The following is a 26,775-nucleotide window of genomic DNA, read 5'->3' on the forward strand; positions in this document are numbered from 1 at the left end:
ATGGCATCTCCCTGCCCGTGGGGGAGGGGCCGCAATCCCTGCCCTCCCTCCCCATCCTGCAGTATGAGTGACAACTGTCATTGCAGACACTCCCAGCCCGTGCTCAGCTGGCCTCAGGCCTGTTGTCCTGTCTCTCAGACTGGGAGAACCCCAGTGTAGTTCCCACCCCTACCCCAGAGCTGCTTGGAAATAGCTCCTTCCGCTGAATCACACAGCAGGTGTAGTGTGCACGCCTCTGTGCCGGGCACTGAGAGCCAGGGATCACAAATGGCTGTGCCTTGGGAAAGCCAGGCCCCCATGCAGGCCTCCCCTTCAGTGGAAGTCCCTGTTACACAGACAGGAACCTGAAGTTAATGGGGAGCCTACCCCTTGCCCCAGTTGTGGAAGGCATGGGCAGTGGTGCTGGGACCACAGGTGCCCCACGCTTGGCATTATGTGCTTGGGATTCTACCTGCCACACCATCCCTCCTACCCAGTGCAGAGGCTCAAAGGCTAAGGGAGAGCGGGGGTGGACAGGGGAGTGTCACCAGGCCTGCCCATCTCAACCTGCGCAACTCTCTTCCCAGCTGGGCATTACCTGCCAGTCAGTACAGCCTCCCACCTCTGGGGTTGTTATGGAAACCAAACCTGGCAGGAAGGGAGGGCGGGCCAAGAGGAGGGGCAGCCGTCGCCATCTGAAGACAGGGCTGGGGCAGCCAAGAGACGAGCTTGGCCCCTACACCCAGGACACCTCCTTGTACTGGAGTGGGATTCCTGCCCCCCACCCTCTGCTCGTTCTGGACTGGGCCTAGGCATTCACCCCGGCTCTCTGCCATAGCCAGAGGAGCCTGGCTTGCAAGAGGCCTCTGCCAGCCTAGAGGAACAACACCCTACAAGCTCCATGGCACCCAAGGCTGGCCCTGCACCTTGCCTGGGGTCTCATACTCAGGGGTCCCTGCAGATGCTCTAGGTGGGGGTCCTGATTACACCATGCCTTACCTGGCTCCTCCCTCCCTCGAGTCCTCCTCCAGCTCACACACACTCACACCAGCCCCCACTCTGTTCCCAGCTGCTCCTCCCTATTCTGTTACCATCCTGTCTGTCACCATGCAATCCTGGCTTCCCTGTGCTTGGCTCCAGTGGCCAAGGAGGCAGAATAGCTGGGAACCGGGATCGTATGAACTCCCAGTGGGTGATATTGGTGTGTGCGTGTGTAAGAGAGAGAATGATTTGGGGGCTACCATGAGCACAGAGGAGGAAGCTCTTAGAATGTAGCACCAACTTCCCACCTCTGCAGGGATGTGGGAGGGAAGGGACAAGCAGTTGCAGCCTCAGCACTTCGTGAAGCCGGAAGCATCCCTTGAGTGGACCTGGCCAGAGCTGGATCAGACTGACCTGCTAACCCCAGGACATTGGATCCCTTGGGCCAGCCTTCCCAGGGCTTTGCAGAGGCTCTGAGCAGTGGGTGCCAGGATGCCTGGCTATGGTGCCAGCCCAGCCTCCAGCCCCCAGCTGCTATGGACCTCACTTAGAGCACTTATCCAGTGCCATGAAACACTCAGAGTATTGAGTCTGCTGTCCTTTTTGGAGCATGGAACACCCTTGGCAAAACATCAGACAAATCCTTAGTTAAATATCCCAAGTTACTTGCTCTGACCCCGGGGACCTCTAGCGCATCCTTATGGTCCTATGGCCCGGCCACCATGTGTTCTTACAGCTGGCTTATTCAGGTCCCTGCCCCTACCCCCCAGGGAGCAGGGACCCAAGTCCCTCCTTCTGTGCCCATAGAGGGCACTCAGCCCTGGGCAGGACACAGCTGCCCACCCCCAAACTCATCCCTGGAATATGCCATGGGTGAGGGCACCCCAAGCCCCCCACTCCCACCGTCCTTCTCGTCTCCTCCCTTCTTGGGCCAGCCAACGCCTAGAGAAATTGGCAGACATAAGGGGGCACCCTTGGGAGGCCAGGAGAGGAGCAGCCAGGTCCATGCGGCTCACAGACCATAAAACTGGCCCTGGAATCCCCCCTGTTCCCGTGCCAGCTGGCCTGAGACTCCTACTTGGCACTGATGGGTCCTTGACCTCAGCCACGGCTGTGCAGAGCGTGGCCGGGTTGGGACTGTGGGCCGTTGAGCAGGTCATATAGACAACCTACATGCTGATACCTCCCCAGGGCCACCCACAGGCCTGCTGCAGGAAGGGTGGGGCCTGCTGCGGGTGGGACGGGGCTGGCAGGCTGAGGTTCCGCTTGGTAATTCCCCATAACTGTGGTTTGATTCTGCAGGTATGTATCAGAAAATATAAAGCTAGGCAATTTGTCGGCTCTTCGAACTTTCAGAGTCCTGAGGGCTCTAAAAACTATTTCAGTTATTCCAGGTAAGAAGCGCAGTCCGCCTCTACAGATCTCAGCTCCAAGTGACTCTCTCTCTCCTACCCGTCCTCCTCTGCCCGTGTGTCTCCTCCTGGCGTGTCGTCACTGTCTCGTGTGTGACTCTCCCTTGTTTCAGATACACAACTGAATTTGTGGACTTGGGCAATGTCTCGGCCCTGCGCACCTTCCGAGTCCTGCGGGCCCTGAAAACAATATCAGTCATTTCAGGTGAAGATCAGGCCAAACGCCAAGGCTGGTGGTGCACACGCACGCCGGGGCCTTCCTTGCTCTGGCCATCAGAGGCCCCATGGCCAGCCGGGGAAGGCCCCTGCGCCCTTGCCTGTCACCAGAGCTGCTGACAGTGGGCGTCCCGGGGCTTGACAATGGGCTTTAGGCTGCCCACTCCAGCAGCAACCCCTCTCAGCGACTTCCTTCCGTTTTCAGGGAGGAGCAGGGTGGCACTAAGTGCCCCACAGCTGGGCCTGTGTTGGACCTGAATTCTTCCCATGATACAGGAAATTTTCTTTCCGAACAGAATCCGGCAATTTCAATTGCTAAAAGCCGGCAACGCCTTTAGTAAGGCTCCAAATGAAAAGCATACCAGTCTGGCACCCCAGCATCATCCCCTGGGACCAAGCGCTCCTCTTTCCTGAGTCGTGCCCCTTTGGTGACACGGAGTGGAATCTGGGGACAGGCCTCGCCCAGCCTTGGCGTTGAACAGCCCTTGCTGCATGGTGCAAAGGTAGAAGTTAGCAAATGGTGCATGGCCGCCTGCGGCACAGGTTCTCCTGACAGATGTTGGCAATTGTCCCCGGGGGGACCTGCTGCTCCCAGACTGCCCTCCCCAACTCATTACAACTCCCAGCCAGAACAGTACCCAGAAAAGACTCGCACCACCCTCAGAGGGCTACCCAAGTCTCCTGCCACCCAACTCCCCATGTTTAAGGTCAGAGGTCCCCCTGGCCCCTTCTTCTGGTGCCTGTACTGAAGGTGGCCATGGTCACAAACTGAAGAGAGTGCTTCTCCTTCGGGAAGGTGTCGCGGGCAGGCTGCCCTAGGGAGGACCCAGAGGTTACCAGTCGGCTGCCATTTCACCGTAACTGTGGCCAGGCAGTTGGGAGCTCCCACTCTGAGCTCAGCCGAGAGCATCCGACCCCACCCCCCGGGCAGACTCATCACCTTGTGAGGGGCCTCCCCATTAACACTGTTCAGGCTAAGCCTCGGAATGTCTCTCCTGGCCTCAGATCTCCCATGCTGTGTACATGGGCATAGCGTCTTGCCAATGCCTGCCACAGGTGGCCCAGAACTCAAGCCAGAGGGGCCCTCTGCCTGCAGCCACCCCGTTGATCTAGTCTGGGGTCAGCTTCATGGATACACATCCCACCAGAGTGGGAGAGCACTGATATGGCCATGAAGCAAAAGTCTGTTGCAGCCTATTTGTCCTGGGGGACCACCTTGACACAGCCTCACTGGCAGCCCCCCAAAAGTGGTCACAGCCAGTATCACAAAGGGCTCCTTGGAGGAAGTAGACACCTCCCCCTCAGCCGCTGCTGCCCCCAACTGAGTCCCCTGTAGCCTTAGCCCTCTCTGGACCTCTGTCTGCTTCTCTATGAAATGGGGGTGACTCAGATTGGCTAGTTTCAAACCCCACTCCCACTGTTGCAGAGTCTCCGTGCAGGAGGGGGTACTCCCTGCTGGTCCTCCAGGACCTGTCTCTTCCTAGCATCCTTCCGGAAAGTCTGCTGTGACCCTGTGGGAGCTGTGCTTGCCAGAAGGGAAGTCTGTTGTGAGAAGTATTAACCTGTTGTGGGGGGACCAGGGTAGGAATGGTTGTTGGGCTTTAAATGGATTCATTAGAGCATAAAACTATGTCCACACCCCATCACGCTGTTTCCAGACTCATGTGCCCACCCTGGAGCTCCTAGAAGCTCCACCACAGACCAGCTACACATCCTACTGCTGCCTGTACCACCACCCAGGCCAGACCCACCCTGCCAGGTCTACCCTCTGCCCAGGTGGTTGCCAACATCCATTAGGACAATCGCCACAGAGAGAGCTGAGGGCCTGAGCCCTGGGTTGGCAGAGGTACAAGTGGCACACAGTAGGGAGGCCGTCCTCTCCGACCACCGTGTCCACCCACTGCTGCCTCCAGGTCCCAGGCACCGCAGCCGCGGCCGCTCCTAACACATTAACCGCTGGACGGTGGACGGGTGCAGCTAATCTGAGATGTGGCCGCTGCGGTGGGGTGCGTGGGGAGGGCAGGGCCCTGCTGCTGGTAGAGGAGCTCCCTAGCTCTTCGGCCCTCGGGGCAGAGAGCGGAGGTTGGACCAAAACACGTCTTCACGTGCTTTGTCTTTGCTGTGTGGTGCTGGCTTCTGCAGGGGGTGGGGGTGTGTGGCAGCTAACCTATCACAGTCCCTCTACTTCCGGGAATGGTGTGGATGGGGGTGGGGTCCCAGAGGGTCGAGGCAAGTGAAGGGGCAACCAAGTGGCCATACAGAGCCGCTCTCCTGAGCCCCTGCACTCCCCCCAAAGGTGAATCTGAGCTAAAGCTGAACCCTGAGGTCAGCAGCCACCAGGGCATGGCCAAGCCTCGCCCTGCCAGCCCCAGACCCCCAGCTCTCCCAGCTCCCCCATACCATTTCCTCCCACTGATCCAGCCCACTTTGTGCACCGGGGAAGGTCTGTGCCATGGAGCAAGGGGATATCATTCTGCTAGTGGCTTAGTCCCTCTCTGCCTCAGTCAGTGTCAAGGCCAAACCCCATTCCACGCCCCTGTTGTCTAGGAGTGCCCCCCTCCATCTCCTCTTTCATGAACTACATCCACAGGGCCAGGCCTGCCACAGCTCAGGACTAGCCAGAGCGTGCCCCACCTCCCCGCAACCATTCTGTCTCCTGGGCTTGACCTTGGTGAAGAAAGAGATCCCAAGTGCAGCAGCAGCCAAGACAGGGAGGCTGTAGGAAGCTCCCCTCACTACCCACCCACAGATCAACCCAGGACCTCCAGGACAGTCCAGTGCCCTGCCTCAGGCGCTGTGGGACATGGTACGGTGGGGGACCCCGTGCTGGCTGTCGCCATCCGCAGGTCTGAAGACCATCGTGGGGGCGCTGATCCAGTCAGTGAAGAAACTGGCCGACGTGATGGTCCTGACTGTCTTCTGCCTCAGCGTCTTCGCGCTCATTGGCCTGCAGCTGTTCATGGGCAACCTGAGGCACAAGTGCGTGCGCAACTTCACCGAGCTCAACGGCACCAACGGCTCCATACAGGCCAATGACGCCGATGGCCTGGTCTGGGACTCACTGGACCTCTACCTCAATGACCCAGGTGGGGACGCAAGGATGACTTGCTGAGGCAACAACACCCAGCTGTGTGCTTGGAGACACTGGACGGCAGGGGGACAGAGTGGACTTTGGCCTCTGGGACCCAGGGCAAGGTTTGGAGGTGACACCTAGGGAACAGGAAGGAGAGATGTAGAATGGCAAATGCAGATGACAGTAGTGGCAGAGATGGTGAGGAGTCTGGCCTTCTTTAGCCGGGTCACAGCTTAGAAGGAGGGTCCCGGAGCTGCAGGGGAGTAGAGCCATGGTCGGCTAGCATGGGGCTCAGCCCCGTGGTGCATACCTCTGGTCTACACCTTTCAGGCTGAGCCTCTCTGGGCCAGGTCAGAGGCAGACCTGGATGCAGGACCTGGTTCTAGGCCTCAGGATGCCTGAGGGCCGTTCCCAGACACCCTGCACTTAGGAAAGCAAAAAATAAAATTAAAAAGTGGGCCCCGAGTGAGCAAGCTGCTGTGGTTCTATCACAGTCAAAAAGCAAGGGCAATCGGAGTGACCTGTGAGGCTCCAGGAGCCACAGGCTCCCAAGGCCTCACCCCACCCAGTTATTGAGTCAGCAGGTGTGGGAGACGTGCAGGAAGCTTCTGATGCAGGCTCAGGACCCACGAGGGCAACAAGACTGAAGTCCAGGGGTGCACCTGGCCCGGACCCATCTGAACAGGCCCCGGTGTTGCCATGGTGACTAGCACACATTCCCTCCTACCATTCACTGCAGCCTAAGCGGGTCTAGAGCTAGGAGGCGTGGGCTGGCTACTGCCCAGACCCTCAGGACCTCTTGATCCCAGTGAGCACCCACCGTTGATTGGAACAGGGTAGAGAGGTATCCTGTAGAGTCAGCCTACAGCCAGCCTGCCCAGGGCTTCTTCCTGTGTCTCCTGAGCATTCGAGGGACAGTGACTGGGGCAAGTGTCCAAAGGAGCAGGGGGATAGCAGGGGAGCAGTGTCAATAGCCTTTGCCTGACCAGATGGAGGAGAGCGGGCAGGAGGAGTGGAGACTCCCAGTGATGTCTCTAAAGCCCCGGAGGTGAGGCAGGAACCCCAGGAGATGGCCAGGTGTATCCCTCACCCTGGATGTCTCCTTTACAGATAACTACCTGCTGAAGAATGGCACCTCCGATGTACTGCTATGTGGGAATAGCTCCGACGCTGGGTAGGTGGCCCCACCACCCAGTGTACCTTGCCCGGCCGGGTGCGCTTCCTCACTGTGCTAACCCCATCCACCCCTGGACCCAGAGACCACTAGGCCTTCCCTGATGTCCCTACCCTCCAGGGCACTGGTCATGACAGGGCAGGTGTGCCAGGGAGGCCCACCCAGCCTTGGCACCATCCCAACCCCCAGAATCTTCCTGTGGCTGCTCCATCCCATCCTTCGTCCTCGCTTTCTCCTGGATGGCTGAGGCCTGGCCCAGCAGTAGGGACTCCTTAAAGGCAGGTGGGCTACTCAGTGTGATACCAAGGCATGTCCAACAGCCATGTGGGTTTCCAGAATTCTGTGGCCACCAGGGTGCTTATGCCATGGGTTCTTAGGTTCTTTTCGTGTGTGTGTGTGTGTGTGTGTGAGAGAGAGAGAGAGAGAGAGAGAGAGAAACAGGGAAAAAAAAAGCCTGTTACCTCCAGTCCCCATCTTCCCCCTTCCCCGTCCCCCAAGATCACTGCTGCACTCCATGGCCCTGCTGTTGCTCAGCTTAGCCAAGCCCCACTGCCACCCCCCAGGTGCCCACTCTCTGTGCAGCTCCCCACGGGCGGACAGGCAGAGGTGGAGGCACAAGCTTGGACCTTGTACTTCCTGTCTGTGGAGAGCCACAGGAGTCAAACAGCTGCCTGGGAGGAGGGTAGAGGGGATGATACAAGGCTGGGGGTGTGCCTGGCAGAGAGAAGGACAAGAGGTACACATATCCTGGATGGAAGGCACAGCCCAAGCCAAGCCATAGGGTCCCAGAGTCCCAGAGAAGGGGATGTGTTCTAGGCTGGGCCTATCTAATCGCAGGACGTGCCCCGAGGGCTACCGGTGCCTCAAGGCAGGCGAGAACCCTGATCACGGATACACTAGCTTCGATTCCTTCGCCTGGGCCTTCCTTGCCCTGTTCCGCCTGATGACGCAGGACTGCTGGGAGCGTCTCTACCAACAGGTGCGTGAGTGCCCGAGCAGGAGCCAGAGCTTGGGGTTCCACAGCTTCCACCCACGAGAGTGGAGGGGCCCACAGGGAGCAAGGTGCCCTGCATCTCAGGGAGAGGGCTCCAGCAAGCAAAGAATCCTGGCAGTGACCAAGTTGTCCCAAGGTACGGGATACCATGTGAGGGCAGCGGTTCTCCTGCCCACTGGATGGATTCCACTCCCATTGTAAGTGCAGCTCCTGGGGGGAGTGGAGTATTTCCCCATGGGTGGCTCCACCGTTCTGTTTGGAGGTCCTTCTCCTGTGGCTGGATATGTGATCCCAGGTTGCTGGCATTTGAATACCCAGATGGCCATAGAGGGTGACTTGGAGATGCCAACAGTCCAAGGATCGCAGTGAGGGTGACCCCATCTCTCACTCCCACACCCTGAGGTCTCAGTGAGGGTGACCCCCATCTCTCTGACACCCTGAGAGTCTCAGTGAGATGACCCCACCCCTCACTCCCCACACCCTGAGGGTCTCAGTGAGGGTGACCCCATCTCTCACTCCCACACCCTGAGGGTCTCAGTGTAGGTGGTATCTGCTCTCCTCACTCCCCAGACCCTGAGGTCTGCTGGGAAGATCTACATGATCTTCTTCATGCTTGTCATCTTCCTGGGCTCCTTCTACCTGGTGAACCTGATCCTTGCTGTGGTCGCCATGGCTTATGAGGAGCAAAACCAAGCCACCATCGCCGAGACTGAGGAGAAGGAAAAGCGCTTCCAAGAGGCCATGGAGATGTTGAAGAAAGAGCATGAGGTGGGTGAGCAGTACAGCCGGCCATCCCCCAACTGGGCTGCCGCTGTGAGCCCGATGCATGCTGGGTAAATGTGGAGTCTTCGGGGTGAAGTAGTGGATCTTGGGAGTGCAGGGCATGCTGGCTTAAAGTGCTGGGTCCTGGAAAATCATGGTCCCTGGGGGACTTAAGGTACGCTGCCTAGAAAAGATTCGAGTATCCAAGTTATCCCAGCTTGAGCCAGCTTAGTCCTGGTGCTCCTACCTTGACCACTCAGTGCCCCACAGGGTGGACACTAGAGGCTAGGGACAGAGCCACCATTTGAGGCCAGCCTTGGGGATCAATTTAGTTTTCTTGTTTCCCATGCCACTGCTTCCAGGACCCCTTTAGCCAGCTGAGCCTCCACTCCCCACCTGCATTTGAGCTTTGTGAAAACCCCTTGGGTCTACAGGTGCTTTTCTCCTAGAAGCCCTCAGCCTGCGTAAATGCAGGTGTCCTTACTGGTGGGACCAGCCGCATCTCTGGAGAGCTGCTTGGTGCCTGAGCCTGAGCCCACATGGAGTCCCCGTGACTATGCCTTCTTCCTCACCTTTTTCCAGGCCCTCACCATCCGGGGTGTGGATACTGTGTCCCGTAGCTCCCTGGAGATGTCCCCATTGGCCCCGGTGACCAACCACGAGAAAAGAAGCAAGAGAAAAAAGCGGCTGTCCTCGGGGACAGAGGAGTGTCCCAAATCGGACTCAGATGATGGCCCCCTAGCCCTGGTAATCCCTGGCCGTGACTCGGACCTTTGAGGGTGGGTCTGGCAGGGGACGCTCATTGCAGTGTCAACATCACCCCAATGGAGAGTGTCCTTGCGTGCTCGCCCACAACTGTTTTCCATCACTGTTCTTGGAGCAGAGGACCTCTGTACAGAGGGCTGTGACAGCCCCAGCCAGCACCAGCCTACCAGTGCTGGGGCTGGGGGATGCACCATAGAATAGGCTGGTTGGGCCCCAGTAAGGGAGGGTCCTACTCAGGCCAGACCTAGCAGCAAACTAGGCCTACTTCCCCTGTCCAAACTCAGCCCCACCTTCAGGCTCAAAGCCCCAGAGAGAGAAACTCCCAGAAGGGGTGGAATTCCTTCTAGCCCCATACCACCTGCCCTCTGGCTCTGCCTACCTGGCTCCTAGGAGGCTGGCAGAGAAGTGGGGCAGGGCCCATCACCACCAGGGGTGTGTTGTGATCTGTTTTCTTGGTCATTCCCCACTCCTCCTGCCCCTCAGAATCATCTTGGCCTCACCCGCGGCCCCAGCAGGATGTCCGTGCGGCCACGCTCCAGCCGCGGGAGCATTTTCACCTTTCGCCGGCGAGACCTGGGCTCCGAGACCGATTTTGCAGATGATGAAAACAGCACAGCCGGGGACAGCGAGAGCCACCGCACATCCTTGCTGGTGCCCTGGCCCCTGCGCCGGCCCAGCACCCAGGGACAGCCCAGTGCTGGCCACGCCCTCAATGGCAAAAGGAACAGCACTGTGGACTGCAATGGGGTGGTCTCCTTGCTGGGAGCAGGAGACCCTGAGGCCACATCCCCAGGGAGCCGCCTCCTCCGCCTTGGGGTGCTGGAGCGCCCCCCGGACACGGTGAGCCAACCCCTGGTTGCAGGTACCTGAACATACATCTGGTTCTTCCAAATGGGTCACCAGTACCAGGACCCTAGATCGTCATTGGGAGCCCATTGCAGGCTGGGTCCTGGGGCAGATAAACCTGCCAGAGCATGTCTGCCCTCAGAGATAGGCGAAAGTCACAGGAAGAAGTCCACGTGTCCAAGAGTGGCGTGGGACAGTGAGCCACAAGTCATCAATATCTCACAGCTGGTGGAACACAGGCAGAGATACACGGGAGAACAGGGCCAGTGGTGGCCCTTGGAGTTGGTCCTGGGCACGCAGCCCAGGGGACCCTGGGAAAAGGGCCATGCTGAGGACTTCTGGTGACATTAGTCCCCCAAGTATGTGACACCCCAGTGCTTAGCAGTTGGTGGCTCAAAACTGCCTGGATCACATGGCTGATGCGTGTTAAGTAATAAGGACACTATTGATGATACCACACCCGCATCTCGGGAGGCACAGTCCCGGCATGAAAAAACCCTGTCCCACGCTACACTGGCCACGCCCTGGGCTCAGTGTGGTAGAGCAGAGGAAGAGGAGGGACCAGGAGCTGGAATCTTGGTCAGAAAGGGCCTGGCCCCATGGTGGGAAACCAGTCATTCCATTAGCAGGTGCAGCAACAGCCTTGTGTCCGCCCAGTCAGCCTGAGCATCCTCCCTGACCCCTAAACTCTAAAGCAGCTTCCAGAGCCACCTGGCCAGGAAAAAGCTGAGTGTGTGGCTCCGAGCCCACGGCGGGGGAGGAAGCTGGAGGAAGACTGCCAGGCAGATGCACAGGGTGGTGAGGAGGGCTGCAAGGGAGGGCATGCAGCCAGATGGCCCCACCCACTGCGGCTCCAAAGCTTGCTCTAGCTAGGGGACTCTGCAGGTTAATTATTCTCTCTGTACCTCCTCATGTGTAAAGTGGAAGCAGAATGCAAGCAGCAGTGAAAACCAAACCTCCCCCCCCCCACAAAAAAAAAAAACATTCAAGAAGCTCCCGTGCATAGCCCAGTGCTTTCCCCATATCCGAGTAGTCAGTATTATCCGTTTCTGGGTTGCATGACAGAGTGCCTTGGGGAGTAGGATGTAAGGGGACCCAACTGACACTGTGGAGGCCCCTGACTTCACCTGGAGGGTGGAGTGTCTGGAGTCCAGGAGCGCCAGACCAGGCAGGTGCAGCCCAGAGCCTCTGCCTGATAGAATCAGGTCAGCAGGCGGGAGAGCTAATGGAATTTCCTAATCTCGTTAGTGAGAACATCATCTCATTGTGCTGCACATGTCGGGAGGAATCCGAGTTCAAACACTTCATTACTGGGAACTCTGACTTCACCCATTCTCACTTCTGGAGGGGCCATCTGTAACCTTAAAGGGATTAGCAGGCCAAGATGGGGGTCATTTGCAAAGCTAAAGGAATTAGTGAGCCACTGAGATGGAGACGCTTGGAAAGTCAGAAAGCTGAGCAGGCAGGCCTCCAGAATGCCTACTCTTACTAGTGAATGCCTTCTCTACTTGCCTTGGGGCCTGAAAGCAAAGCAGAGCCTCAGGCACCTGCACGCCTGTAAGGCTTGGAGGGTTTGAATGGATAGCCGTGGGCTGAGAGCTGATAGGCTGCTCCCTGCCACTTACAGCACACGCAGAAGAGGAGAGTTGCCCGGCCAATAAGCTTTTGTTCCCACGCCCACCCCGCCCCCTGCTGCGCCTTGGCGGGCTGGATGCCACCCTGGTGGTCTCAGGAAGGCTCTGCTTATCCTTGGCCAGTGGCCCAGGCTGAAAGGGGGTGGTTGCTGTGCAGGAGGATTTCTCACTCTAGGGGAACAAGGAAAATGTGCCCATGTGGCTCATCCCGCTGTCCAAAACCAGGCCACCATCCCTGGACAAGGACACCGACTTTGGCCCCCGCAGCAGTTCAGGGAGAGGGAGATTAAGTGATCCAGGTATCACAGGTGCCAGAGAGGGAGAGCAGCTAGAAGCTGGAACATGCTGTGCCCTCAGTGGTGAGGCCTGTGGTTGCTTTGGGACCGTGGCACCACCCACCCCACACTGGTTGCCACACAGGCTAGCCCAGGCCCCTTGCGCCTAGTTCCCTGTGCAGATGTGAGGCCTCACTGATTCCCGGCTCATCCTTTGGCTTTTGAGAGCAGTGCATGCATGCTGCAGATAAACCCCAGAGTGCGGAAGCACATCAAGTATAAAGCCAATGGCCTGTCTCTCCCTTGGCCCGGTGAGCCCATTCCCTAGACACTTTAACATCCCAGTGTTCATCTTCCAGATTTTTTTTTTTCATCCAACTGTTTGTCTTGGAGATGTTCCCATGAAAGCATCCACAGACCTGCCTCGTTCCCACCAGCGTATCAGGGTCCAGAGTCAGATCATATCCATAATTGATTTTAATATTCTGCCTATTGATTGCTTGTCTTGTTTTTATGGTACTAGAAGCAGTACTGCGAGCCACATCAGTTATGTATATTTTGGGTGCATGTCTCCTATTATTTATGAAGTCAGATCACTAGATGAGGAATTGTGGGGCCAGTTAAGAACCTTCTGGGCACAAGCAAATACGCCGCCTCCTCCAGAAGCACACGGCCTGCCCCACAGCCAGCTCTAAGCCTTGTGCTTCTTCCAGTGGCATCTGAGCACACACTGGGTTTTTGTTTCAGCATCTCGATGCTCTTAACTCTAGGGAGCGTGTGGTCGGCACCAACCCCCAGATCACGCCTGCCGGTACTATGCACACAACAGGATCTAGAAGGACGTGTGGCATAGACTGTTCCCTGACCCACTGGGATCAGCTCCAGTGAGAGGCTGGAGAGGGAATAGCAGCAAGGTGGAGTCTGTCCGGTGTCTGTCCCCCTGTGACCTCCGCAGCATCAGTGCAGGCCAGCCGCCTCAAGGAGCAACAACCGTAGTAGACCCAGCAGGACTGGGGAGGTCGGGGACAAGATGCCCACCCAGAGACTGACACATGTGTCCTGGTTGCCCCCAGACTACACCTTCGGAGGAGCCAGCTGGGCCTCAAATAGTGACTCCCCAGGCTCCAGGTGTAGATGGCTTTGAAGAGCCAAGGACACGACAGCGAGCTCTCAGCGCCGTCAGTATTCTCACCAGCGCACTGGAAGGTCAGCACCCCAGGGTCGTCCTCACCCTCTCCACCTACACTCTGGGTGTCTCACCTTGACCTAGCCCGCCTCGGGTCTCGGCTGCACTGGCCTGACTTGGACATTCTGGTTTACCTTGTTCTTTCCTGGGCCACCAGTGTGGCTATGTTTCTTCCAAAGGGCCACGGTGTCCAAGCCTGTCCCCCGTGTCTCCACACTGGCCCCGAGCTGTCTCAGGCTTAGAGTGGCCCCAGCCCATCTTCCTATTTCTCCTACATTTGTGTTGGGCCTGTCCCAGCTCATCCAGGCCCGCTCTGGCCTCTTGGCAGCCTGTGTCATCTCTGCCTCACCCTCCCAGGCATCACACAGCTGTCCTGCTGTTTCCACACGAAGAATCCCCACAACTGTCCTAGGCCACCCCTAGGCTCACCTCCCTAGGCTCCCACCCCTGTCCTAGGCCACCCCTAGGCTCACCTCCCTAGGTTCCTACCCCTAGGCTCACCTCCCTCCTTGTTCTTTCTCTCCCAGATGTTTCTCATCTCGCTCCTGCCCCACAAGTCCCCATCTGCCTCCACCTGCTCTGTTCTGGGTGTGCTTGTCCACATGGGGCTGTTGTCCCCAGGGGGCATACCTTTGCCCTCATTGGTCCTATCTCAGTCTTGGTTTCTTGTCCCTGGGGCCCTCTTTTCCCAGGCCATGTCCTTAGTCTATCCTGCCCCTATTCACTGTCCCACTGGCGTCAGAGCGACCCTGTCAACATGTCAGGACCCCAGGCGATAGTAGCTATCTCTTAGGGTGTCACCAAGATGCACAGGACTCCATCAACCAAACTAACACTGGCTGCTCCCCCAGAGTTGGAAGAGTCTCACCGCAAGTGCCCCCCATGCTGGAACCACTTCGCCCAGCGCTACCTGATCTGGGAGTGCTGTCCCCTGTGGATGTCCATCAAGCAGAAGGTGAAGTTCGTGGTCATGGACCCCTTTGCTGACCTCACCATCACCATGTGCATCGTGCTCAATACGCTGTTCATGGCACTGGAGCACTACAACATGACTGCTGAATTTGAGGAGATGCTTCAGGTCGGAAATCTGGTAAGGCCCACCTGCAGCCTGCTCTGGAACAGGCATCCTGTGTGAGGGCTTGTATAGATGAGTGCCAGTGTTTTATAATGGGCAAAAGGATGGATAGATGGTGAGATGAAGGGAAGCATGGATGAATAGATGGGCGGACAGGCAGATGGATGGGTGAGTAGGTGGGTGGATGGATGGATAGATACAGGGATGAACAGGTAAGTGGAAAGATGGGTGGATGGATGAATAGTAGACGGATGGGTATACGCATGAATGGATGGATGAAGACAGTGAATTAATCAGAGCCAGATTTGACTTCTGACTCAGCTCTTATTAACTCTTCGTCTCAGTAATTGGCAGAATAAGTATTTGTTGAATTTAATAATTGCAAAATGAGTGTGACAATATTAACCTCATAGGGAGCTAATGAGGATTGAATAAGATCATGCATCTGATGTGCTTGACTCAGAGTTTGATAAACATTAACCACTCAAAGTAAACGATAGCTGTGATGATGATGATTTTTGTCATGAAAGAGACTTGCCCAAGCAGTCAGGTGGTCTGGGTTCTACTCCTGGTTTTTCTTCTTGAGGGGAAAATCAGCTCCTGCCTCCTCATCATACAGTTGGGGAGACTGAAGCCCAGAGAAAGGGAAAATGACGTGGAGGGCACAGAAGACGTGTAGCCAGTGGCTTCCTGTGGACAGGGTCACTGTGGCTCTGTGCAGGCCCAGCAGGGAGCACATGGGGTCTTCACAGAGGTTGGGTGAGGGAGGGGCCCCTAGCCCTTTTTTAAGTTCTCTCTTGCAGTAGACTTTGTCCTGCCTCACGCCCAGCTGCTCAGGTGCCCCCTGGGCACTAGGACTTCCAAGCTGGGGATGGTGAGGGCTCTCTTATGAAGTACTTTGCAAACCCAGGCCTTGAAGTAGCTTTCTGCAGGAGACAGATGTTCTCATTAACTGTGCTGTAATCCCCTTTCCCTGTCTGCAAAGAGAAGTGAAAACCCTGTCTGGGTCTGCAGACATCTCCAGAAGCTGTTGGGTGTGTTGAGGGGTCTTAGATGGTGGTTATGTGGGGTTTCCAGCAGCCAGGCAGTGTAGACACCCCTCCCCCAAGTCGTTGTGTTGTTTCCAAATTGCTGTTGTGGTCCAGCTGTTGCTGGTAATAGACAGTGGAGCTGGATTACAGCTACATTTTATTATATCTCACGTTGCTAGTACATTAGGTTTTTCGTTTCTTGCATGGAATATATTATAGATGATTTAAATGTTAGATGTGAAAAAAAAACCCACAAAAACAAACATGCACACATAATCTTAGTATGGGAAAAAGCCTTTCTGAGCTTGTCCCCAAAGACAAACCATAAAGATTGGAAGATAGGGATCTGAGTCATTTTTCAGCCTAGCAAAGGTCCAAAACAGGTGAAATGTCCACCCCCAGAAGGATTATGGACAAGAAAGCCAGAAAAGTTTCCTGTAGTGAAGCCATTAAAAATGTAATAACAAAATTTAGCAAGCAGTTTTTGGAAATGCAGCTTTCAGGGCGTGCCAGAAACGAAAATGTGTGGAATAGCTCTGTGACTGCATGGGCGGGAGTGCTGACTTGGGTGACCCCAAGGCAAGGCTTTCAGTGAGACGCATACAGCAAAGAACCGCAACCTAGGAACGCTGGTAATCAGAGTTGGAGCTGAGTAGCTCAAAAGAATATGGCTGTGTTAGTCCATTCTCTGGTCAGAGAGTACCGCAGACTTTGTAAGTGACAAACAAGTTATGTCTGTTGGATTCGTGGTTCTGGTGACGAAGAAGTTCAAGATCAGGGGCCGCATCTGGTGGGGGCCTTCTTACTTGGCGTGAGAGGGTAGGTGACATCACGTTGCCAGAGAGCAAGCCGGAGGCAGAGAGGGAAGGGGCCAGGTGCCTTCCTTTTAGATCTCACCCACCCCCCGCAGTAAGTCACCCACTCCCTCAGGGACAGCCCTCACCCCAGTCACCTCTCACAGGCAAAATGTCATCCATGGAAATTCAGTGTCCACAGGAGTTTTGGAGAAAACAGGCCACAGCAACAGCTTATACTTTCAGTGAAACAGAAATACCTGCTTGGTCACGAGGGAATTGAGTTAAATAAAGAAGTAAAAGCTGTCTCAGCTGGGCTGAAAGGAAGGAAGCTTCTGGCTGTTGCTGTGGTCATACACACAGATTGGGGGCCCCAGTTAGAGCTGGGTTGTGTCGAAGTCTGTGATTAACACATGAGCATATTCAGTGATCCTGGCAGGATGCCGCAGGTGCCTGGAAGAGGCTACCACCGAAGCACACCTTTCACCCCAGCCATGCTAAATGCCACCAAAGTACAAAACACACACAGCAATAGCTCACCATGAGCAAGAATTAGCACACACTCACTCACTCAGACTTACCTCCTCACAAAGTCACGTAGTAGAAATGCTGCCCGGAAGGTGATAAAGCAATAATGTTTAAACTAGCCAAAAACATTAAAAGGGAATTCAAAACGTAAGAAGAAAAAGAGCCAAATGAAATAGTAGGTATTAAAAATGTCACTACTGAGATCAAAAGCCCAATTTATAAACCAAATAGTACATGAATACAGTATGGGAAGATAGACATAGGTCTAAGGACGTTTTCGACCATATAGTGCAGACAGATGAAGAAAGAAGGAAGGTAAATGGATCTGACACCATTTACCAGATTATGTTGTTGAATATGTAAGTAATCCACGAAAATCCCCTGGAGGCTATTAGAACTAATGAGAGTTCCACCATATTCATGAATATAGACTCAAAATAGTAAATTATGTTCATAGTCATAACCAAAATCTTCTCTGATGGTCCTCACAAGCTGTGTAAGAAAAAAGAATTATTTTAAAGTTAGCACAACCATAATAGAAACTATGGAAAAAATGCAAGAACAAATATACCAGAGGTATATGAATTCTACGTGGAAACAGTTGTGAAACTATTAGGAAACACAAAAGAAACCTTAAGTAAGTGGAACAATGTGCTGTTTTCATGAGTAAAAGCCTAAGTGTTACAGAGGCATTGGTTTTTCTCAGATAAACCTATAAAGTCAGTGCGATTCAAAATCTCAGTACTTTTTTTGTGGAATTTGACAAGGTAATCCTCAAATTTGTATGAAGAGTGGAATCTATAAAAATAAATTAATCAGTGGGATAGGGAATTTGCTATCCTCTATTAAGACACATTTTGAAACTAAACAGGTAGGAAATAAGGCAAGGGTGCAGAACTGAGACCTTAAAATTACCATATGTATTTAGGGACCTGGTAAGTGACAACTGGGGAAAAATGGTATCTATAAGGAAGAAGATAGATTTAGATCCCTACCTCACACCATACGCATAGCCAAGGTGCATATTCATACATGTGAAAAAGAAAACAATTTTAAACTTTCAGTTGGAGGAAAAGTTTGAAGAGCTTGGAATCGGAATGGTTTTGCATTGTGAATGAAAAATAAATTTACATTAAAACGTATAGCATCTGCACACAAAAAAGGATACTGTGAGCTAAGTGAAATCACCGCCACAAACAGGAAGTTGACATTGTGAAAAGCATTTCATTACAGAGATGCACCAGTCAGGTGATCTGGAGCACTGACATGCTCTAAGGGAGACAGGGATGCTGCAAAGGCAGAAAAGAAGATGGTGGTAGCCTAATGAGGAGGACTTGAGGGAGTGAAAATTAGCATCACCTTGAAACACTATTTCTCATTCTTCAGAGCATCAAAAATAGGCTTCCATGTGTTGGCCGGGATGCAGAATGGTCAATGTGAAAGAGGGTGGACCTGGTGTGACATCCTGGATGGCAGTTGCCACATATCTGGCACGACACAGAGGGGCAGCCCCTACAACCCAGCGGTGTGGGTGCATGCATTCTTTAAAAAAAATTTATTTCTTTTTATTGCAAAGTCAGATATACAGAGGAGGAGAGACAGAGAGGATCTTCTGTCCAATGATTTGCTCCCCGAGTGGCCGCAACGGCTGGAGCTGCACTGATCTGAAGCCAGGAGCCTGGAACCTCTTCCAGGTCTCCCATATGGCTGCAGGGTCCCAAAGCTTTGGGCCGTCCTCGGTTGCTTTCCCAGGCCGGGATTAGAGCCAGTGCCCATATGAGATCCCAGAGCATGCAAGGCAAGGAGTTTAGCTGCTAGGCTACCACGCTGGGCCCATTGCATACCTTCTCAAGAAACGCACATGTCTGCACAGGGAAATACCTACAGGGGAGGTCTTTATAACACTGTGAGTCAGAGAAAAACTGGAGCCAAGTGTCAGCGTCCATCCGTAAAACCAGTGCATGATGAGAATGAACATGCCTCCGGTAGGGATATGGCTCAGGAAGGTGAGAACAAGAGGGCACCTGCAGCTAAAAGGAATGCAGAACTGCTATGCTTGAAACCTACAGAAACATGTACAGCAGCGGGACACCTCCGATGCGACACGGTGAATGCCTTGGAGTGGCCAGTCCCTCAGGTGGCTGAGCGGTACCTGTGAGAGCACCTGCTGGGAACATCTTTGGCTCAATGACTTCTTTATTTCTCAGTTGCCACCCTGGGGAATGGTGACACATCACATAGGGTTATGGTGGGGATGAAATGATTTGCACCAGCACCTGGCATGTGGCAAATGCTATCTAATTCTTGGCTATTATTATTTTGTAGTGGAAAATGAAACAAGATCTGAAACATAGGGGGAACATGTTTTTGGAGGGGGGCAGAATTTGGTACAAAGATGCTCGTAAGAGTCTGTCTTTAAAGTGTATATGGTAAACACCCTTAGAGTATTTTGTAATTTTAAAAAAGAGAGTAAATCACAAACTAGGAAAATTGTGCCAAGCATATAGCAGACCACGTGGTAACATCCTTAATAAAGTGTGTCTGCAAACAGTGCAGAAAAAAAATAAACATCTTAATAAAACAATAAGCCAAAGTGAAGGAAGTGTCTACAAAGTTCCTATTGAGTGAGGAAAGGTTGCAGAAATACCAGACCCAGCACTGGCTTGGTTGAAGGGAATCACCCACAGGATAGGTCAGACTCTGTCCCCAGGGATGTCCCCTGCAGCGTGGGTCAGAGACTCAAAAGGTTCTGTCTTGTAGAAATTTCCATTTCTAGGACTGTGCTGTTAGAACATGATCTAAGAGGTTGCTTTCAGATCCTTAGGGAAGGGACATTTGTTGTGGCTGTACCACTGTTTACTAGGAACAAAGAATGTATGACACCAGGGATGGGCAGGATTGGTCCACGATGGCACAGCCACGCAGTGGTACAGGCACTGTTATTCAAATCTCCACCTGCTGGGAATTGTGGTTGGTAGGCGTGGAAGGCCGTTCACCAGGTACCGAATGCAGGTTTACAGTGGGTGAAGGATTATTCCGCTAAAGATGGTTAGACCTCCTATGGGAAATCAGGGCAAGGGGTCCCCACACTCAGAGCCTCAGGCCAGGCCCCCGCGAGCATATAAAACAAGCAGTGTTGTTGACATCTGCCTGGGTCTGGTGCTTCAGGCCCCCCTTGGCAGGCAGACTTGATAAATGCTGCTGGTGCCAGCAGTCATCATCCTTTTCAGCCATGAACTCCAGTCTCCTGGGGAGTTGGTGTTATCCCCATTTTACATCTGGGTACACTGGACACTCAGATGAGAGGCTGGCCCAGGATCACACAGTGGCAGGTGCCCATCTCAGCTTGTCTCGTATCCCCAGACTATGGCGCTCACAGCCTTGGGAAACCAGGGTTGATCCCATGGCGGGAGGTCTGACTCCTCATGAGAGCTGGAGTCTAGACACAGTGAGGTGTGGACCCTTCCTTGACTGCACTACCCAAATGTGAGTGCGAGCCATGGTGAGCCAGTCAGAGAGGAGGGTACCGGCAGGGGCCGTAAGTGGGGAATAGGTGTCTCTGTGCCAAGGCCCAGCCACTCATGCGTTTAGTGAGCATGTGTTGTGGGGTCATGGAAGATAGCTCTGCTTGGGACACAGCGAGGCAGTGAGCCCTCCTGTCACAGAGTCCATGCAGTCCTCTCAGGAGAGAGCAGGTGTATGCGCAGGGTGCCCATCTCCTCTCATAGAGTACAGAGGTGGCCCAGCCCATGGTAACTTGCCTTCTGATTGCCAACCCAGTGACACCATCATCTTGTGCCCCTATATCCAGCCCCTCTCCCACCTCCTCACAGCTACTGCATGCCCCACACTGTTCCCAGAGGGACCCTGGCCCTGCCCTGCAGAAGGCCCTGGGTGCCCCAGACTGCTCCACAGCATGACCCAGAAGGCCCTTGGTTTCCCCAGCAGCCAGACTCTCACAGAACATTCTCCCTCCTGGAGCCAAGCTGCTGTTGGTGCCCTTGACACAGCTCGGGGCAGTTAGCCACAGCCACAGTTGCCTGGCCCCACTACACATCAGACTCCTTGACTGCTCATGGCTGTACAGCTCAGGAGTCCTGAGTGAACGCGTCAGGCAGAGCCCAGCAGCTGCTCACTCAGGAATGTTCCAGGACCGGGAGGGGCACTCAGACTCCAAGGACGACACTGTTTCCTCAAACTCAAAACCTCAACTCTCTAACCTGTAAAATGGCCACCACGAAGTTCTCAGCTGGGTCGGTAAAAAGAGAGAATACAGTCAGTGCTCGGACGCTATTGAGAAATGGTGGCTGGTGGCGAGCCTGGGGAGAGACCCTCCAGGGGGACAAGGACAGACGCCATCAGCCTTGCTCAGGATGTGTGGAGCAAAACCACTTCCTGTGGAGACCAAAGCTGAGGGCTGTGGGACTGTGGAGCCACACCCAGGAAAGAGTCTAAAGGCAGGGTGCCCCGGAGTTGGCTAGAGGCTCGTTCAGCGTGAAGACCTCTGCCTTCTGCTTGTTCCTCAGGTCTTCACCGGCATCTTCACGGCGGAAATGACCTTCAAGATCATTGCCCTCGACCCCTACTACTACTTCCAGCAGGGCTGGAACATCTTTGACAGCATCATCGTCATCCTGAGCCTCATGGAGTTGGGCCTGTCCCGCATGGGCAACCTGTCGGTGTTGCGTTCCTTCCGCCTGGTACCTGCCTGCAGCTGCTGCTGAGGGGGACAGGGGTGGGCACACCCGTGAGGTGTCTGGGTATTCACAGATCAGATCATAAGGAGGAGGCTAAAACACATATCCCAAAACCTCCAGCCATGCAATAGGTAAGGCTGGGGCTGCGGGCCACTTAGCCATGGGCTCTGGCTGTTGATTTCTGAATCAGAAAACTAATGCATGCAAGGCTACCTGGGAACCTCGGTTAAATTCAGATTCTGATTCAGGGGGTCTCAGGTGGCTCCCCACGGCCGCCATGTGGGGCTGGAGGTGTGGTTAGGGAAAGTTTTCCACAGGCAGTTCCAAGCACCGTGAGGGGTTTCATTTTGAGAAGTAGCAAGGCAGGATGGTGAAGCCATGGGGAAAGGTAAGGCCGTGAGCTCTGAGCCGAGGAACTTAGACAAGCTGCTTTGCTGGTCAGATGTGGTGACCACATAGCAATGCTGACCTCACATGCGATCACGAGCTCTGGAGGAGTTAATCCATCCTGTGCGTAAGGCCTGACACTTAGGTGTTCAGCACATGTTAAGTATCTGCCACCTTCTTTGTGATTACTGGCAGGAAAGATGGAGGTGACTGGACGGTCAGAGAGGATTTGAACTGGCCCCAAGGTTACCCGATGAGGACAGGTCTGGAAGAGGAAGGGCACTGCATGCTGGGAGAATCTAGCGGGCAGCTCCTGGCAGGGAGACCCAAGCCAGCAGGGAGCTTGAGGAGACAGGCCTGGAGCTGCTGCCCTGATACCCAGAGCACAGTGTGGCCAAGGCTGTGGAGAGGAACGGAAACGTGTATTGTCACAGCAGCAGCACAGAGCTCCGTGGGTTCTGCAGGCTGAGGCAGAGCTGGGGCGTCACAGGCAATGACGCCCTCACAGGGACCCCCTCCCCTCCTCCTCCCCAGCTACGGGTCTTCAAGCTGGCCAAATCGTGGCCCACCTTGAACACGCTCATCAAGATCATTGGGAACTCGGTGGGAGCACTGGGGAACTTGACGCTGGTGCTGGCCATCATCGTGTTCATCTTTGCCGTGGTGGGCATGCAGCTCTTTGGGAAGAACTACTCGGAGCTGAGGCATCGCATCAGTGACTCAGGCTTGCTGCCTCGCTGGCACATGATGGATTTCTTCCATGCCTTCCTCATCATCTTCCGCATCCTCTGTGGCGAGTGGATTGAGACCATGTGGGACTGCATGGAAGTGTCTGGGCAGTCTCTGTGCCTGCTGGTCTTCCTGCTTGTTATGGTCATTGGCAACCTTGTGGTAAGTCAGCCAGACACACACACACACACACACACACACACACACTCATCCAACTCTGCATTCACTTACCCTTCATCCCTCCCACTCGCTCTCCTATCCATCAAGCCATCCACTGAGCCCATCTACCCATCTAGTCATGTACCAATGTACTCATTACTCATTCTGTCATCTGTCTATTCACCCAATCATTCGTCTCCCTGGACAACCACTTAGCATATTTGCACTTAGCATCAATCTATCTATTCACTTCCCCATTCATTCTTTGATCTGTCTACTCTTCCAGCCATACCTACGTTCATCAGTCACCCAGCCATTCATCAGCCCACCTCTCTGTCCTTCAATCTATCCGCTTACCAGTCCTACCATTGTCCATTCATTCCCCCAGACGTCCATCTTACAGCTCTGGTTGACTCATCCAGCCAGCCATTCATTTGGCACCCATCTATGCATCTGTCCATAAACCCATTCATTCTCTCACACACAAATCCATTTACCTACCCATCCAACCATTCATCTATTCTTCCTTCATTTACCTAACCACTTACTCATCTGTTCCCCGTCCATCAACCCTCCCACTCATTCATTCATTCATTCATTCACTCACTCACTCATTCACCAATCCCATCTGTCCGTTGAGCTGTCTGCCCACTTTCTCACCGACTCATTGACTCTTCTGTTCCTCAATTTTTCATTGCATCTTGCTCATTTAATCTATTGGCTTATTACTTATTCTAATTTATTCATTTCTTAATCTGTCCATTATTTTATTAGCCTTCACACAGATTAACTTTCTTTTAAATCGTTCATTTGAGAAGTTTTTTTTTTTTTAATTTTAAAAATTTATTTATATGAGAGAAAAAGAATGTTTCCGTCCATTGGCTTACTCTCCAAATGCCCTCAGTAGCTGCTGAGGTTAAAGCCGGGAACCAGGGACTCAATCCAGGACTTGCATGTGAATGTCAAGTGCAAAGCACTTGAGCTCTGCCTCCCAAGGTGTTCAGTAGCAGTCGAGCCAGAACCCTCTAATAGATATATGGTTAGACCATAAGCCCCCTGATATCAGACATAGCCATCTTACTCATAAGGTCAAACACCCAACTCCCAGTTTTTTCATTCCAGCTCAACAAACATCTTAGGAACTCCTTGGCATGCACTCAGAAGTGAATGTGTCCAGCCCTCACCTTGACACCGCTCCCTTGAGAGATTTGGGGGATGAAGGGGTTAGGGTCACGCAGCTCTTGAGTTAACCCAGGCTGGTCTTGGTGACCAGAGCCACAGAGGAAGAGCCTTCCCAGAGGAGGAGTCTTTGGAGCCGACCCAATACACGGCTCTTACTGAAGAGGGAAAAGACAGGGTAGGCAGGGTGCAAGCATGGCCAGGTGGCCCGTGGGCAACTGTGGAAAGAGTTCCCTGTTTTCCCAGCACAAAGGGGCCACCTATCCACCCTAGGCCAAGTTCATTTTCACATCTTTTTACAATGTGGATAACTAGAGTTGAGACAGATGATAAATGTCAGAGAAGGTGGCTTTGAAGGACACAAGGTTGAGGAAAATCAGTAGTTAAGGTGGAAGACACAGAGCCCTCTTCCTGGGTGCTCACACCTGCTCCTGGTGCAGCATTTTTATCTGTGGGCTGCGTAGAGTCACATCAGCTCAAGGCTATGGGGCAAGTCTGAGAAGTTATGGATTGCAGAGCCCTTCCCTGCACCTACCGGCTTTAAACCAGGCCAAATGTAGTCCCAAACACTGAGCTCAGAGCCCCAAGAAGAGCCAGGGCATCTATGCCCAGGGCCCATGGAAGCCAGGTCTCATTCTGTCCTCCTCGGGGTCAGCTTTGCTCTAAGGAGCCAGGCTGAACAGCCCCTCCCAGAGCCCTGTGAGTGCCCACGGACCTATCTGGGGACAGAAGGATTCGAAGCTGCTAGAGAAGGGAAACTGACTCCAGCCCACGCAGCCCCCTCCCTGCAGCAGCCTCAGGAATTGGGCCGTTGCCGGCAGAAGCGTGGGAGGAAGCAAGCTTGCCATTGCAATAGGAAGTGATGAGCCGCAGGGCTGGGGAGCAGCAGCAGCAGCGTTGATTGACTAGGGAAGCACTGTACACAGGCTGCCGAGCTTCTGGAGCCGGAGGCGGGGAGGTCCTAGAGTCCTGTGTGGGTGGATGGGGCTGCCCCCAGCCCGGTCCCAAGATCCGTGGAGGTCAGGAGGTGCAAGCCAGGCATGGGACAGGGCTGTCAAGAGGGTCCAGAGTAGGCAGCCAGGATCCAGGACAGCCCAGGCTGGGCTGTGGGGACACAGGGGGGGTGCTGCCGGGGCCAGCGTGGAGGTCAGTACAGATAGATGGCAGGTCTGGAAGGCTTCACATGGCGTGGACCCAGAGATGACACAGAGAAGGGCTGCCAAGTGTCAAAAGTGATCATCTGCCTGCAGACATAGCAGGGAGGCTCTGCCACCTCCTCCCTCCGTGCTGTCCACATGAATGTGTGTTATGTTTCAAACCCAAGGCATGTTGCTGAGCTCTGGCTCACTCATCAGAATCTGTAGCCCCAGGTTTCTGGCCACTGTGGGGGCCCCGGCGAGAAGCTTGTCTTAGGGGCCTAAGAGCAGTGGACCCTCCCTGTGGGCCATCCGTCGCCAGGGCCCCATGCACTTGCCCGTTTCTCTTTCTTGGGGAAGTCAGGGGGGAGGGGAAGACCAAGATATCCATGGGGAGGCTTTGGCTCTGGCATGTTTCATTCAGGGTCAAGGGGGTGGGCAGTGACAACCAAAGCCCAGTCACTGTCACAAGCAAAGTCCTTTTTCTCCACAGAGGCCAGAGTTGCTCGCTTCTAGCAGCCAACAGCTATGCAGAACAGCCCAGAGGTCTCTGAGCCAAGTGTGCTGCCCATGGGCTCCCTAGTCCCTGCACCCAAGAACCCTGCTGTGCCAAGGCCTTGCAGCACACACTGTGCATACAGCGCCTCTCCCCAGTCAATCCAGAGCTGTCCTCTGTCCAGCCCCTTGTCCAGCCCAGTGACCCATGCCCTCACCTAGCACACCCATGCCCCTGGCCCTCCTTCCCAGAAAAGCCCCCAGAGCTGTGGTGGTTTTGGGGGTGGGGGAATACTGGGTTTCCACTGCCCAGAAAAGAGTTGTGCCCTTCCCGACCTCCATGCCTCCCATTACCCTCAAAGCAGTCGAGACAGGAAGACCCAACAGGTACCAGGTTGGTTCCAGGCCGGACACCTCATGTGACCTTGGACAAGTGCTTTGTGGGTCCTTGTCCGCAGCTGAAGGCAGTGACACTACCCCTGGCCAGACTGTAAAGAACCTGGTTTGGATACCCTCAATTCCAACTGCTCCTGGAAACACTGCAAAGCTGAAACTCCCAGAGTCGAGAGCACACCTCAGCCCTGGGTTCGAACCCCAGGGCCTCGGTTTTCCCATCTTGAGTAGAGGCCACTCGCCCCCCATGGCCGGGCACTGTACTGTGGCGAGTGGCCTGCCCCATTCCCTCTGCAGGTCCTGAACCTCTTCCTGGCCTTGCTGCTCAGTTCCTTCAGTGCAGACAACCTCACGGCCCCAGATGAGGACGGCGAGATGAACAACCTGCAGTTGGCCCTGGCCCGCATCCAGCGGGGCCTGCGCTTCCTCAAACGGACCACCCGGGACTGCTGCTGCAGGCTCCTGCGGCGGCCACCCAAGCCCACAGCCCCTGCCATCCGTGGTCCAATGCCCAGCTGCGTGGCCTCCTCTGGCTCCCCACCACCCCCAGAGGCAGAGAAGCCACTCCCAGCCCGCAAGGAGACACGGTTCGAGGAAGGCAGGCAGCCGGGTGAGGGTGTCCCCGGGGACCTGGAGCCTGTGTGTGTCCCCATCGCTGTGGCTGAGTCAGACACAGATGACCCAGAGGAAGATGAGGAGAATAGCCTGAGCGCTGAGGAGGAGACCAGCAGGCAGGTGAGCCCCAGCGTGTGTCCAGAGCACCTGCAGGCACAGGGACCCTCCCAGCCAGCATGGGAGGGCTGCAGAGTGACTGTTTGTATTTCATGGGCCCAACTAATTGTACAGACAGGGAGATACAGCCACAGGGCAGCAGA

The 26,775-nt window shown here is 54.5% G+C and overlaps 1 protein-coding gene across 7 annotated transcripts in view; it reads left to right on the forward strand.

Annotated features, from left to right (window-relative positions):
• The window catches only part of SCN5A (sodium voltage-gated channel alpha subunit 5), a 159,328-nt gene that overhangs the window by 110,955 nt on the left and 21,598 nt on the right, over positions 1 to 26,775 (forward strand). For 3 of the 7 annotated variants that reach the window (XM_058657194.1, XM_058657196.1, XM_058657197.1), the window contains exons 5-16: positions 2,263 to 2,354; positions 5,435 to 5,674; positions 6,772 to 6,835; positions 7,673 to 7,814; positions 8,400 to 8,597; positions 9,174 to 9,338; positions 9,840 to 10,196; positions 13,185 to 13,317; positions 14,149 to 14,387; positions 21,252 to 21,425; positions 22,344 to 22,700; positions 26,198 to 26,635. In XM_058657194.1, coding sequence (XP_058513177.1) covers positions 2,263 to 2,354; positions 5,435 to 5,674; positions 6,772 to 6,835; positions 7,673 to 7,814; positions 8,400 to 8,597; positions 9,174 to 9,338; positions 9,840 to 10,196; positions 13,185 to 13,317; positions 14,149 to 14,387; positions 21,252 to 21,425; positions 22,344 to 22,700; positions 26,198 to 26,635 — 2,599 coding nt within the window. Of the gene's footprint in view, positions 1 to 2,262; positions 2,355 to 2,485; positions 2,578 to 5,434; positions 5,675 to 6,771; positions 6,836 to 7,672; positions 7,815 to 8,399; positions 8,598 to 9,173; positions 9,339 to 9,839; positions 10,197 to 13,184; positions 13,318 to 14,148; positions 14,388 to 21,251; positions 21,426 to 22,343; positions 22,701 to 26,197; positions 26,636 to 26,775 lie in introns of all 7 variants that reach the window. The other 4 variants (XM_058657193.1, XM_058657195.1, XM_058657198.1 and 1 more) reach the window with 3 other exon arrangements.

The sequence above is a fragment of the Ochotona princeps genome, chromosome 30 (genome assembly GCF_030435755.1).
Source record: "Ochotona princeps isolate mOchPri1 chromosome 30, mOchPri1.hap1, whole genome shotgun sequence".
Taxonomy (NCBI): Eukaryota; Metazoa; Chordata; class Mammalia; order Lagomorpha; family Ochotonidae; genus Ochotona; species Ochotona princeps.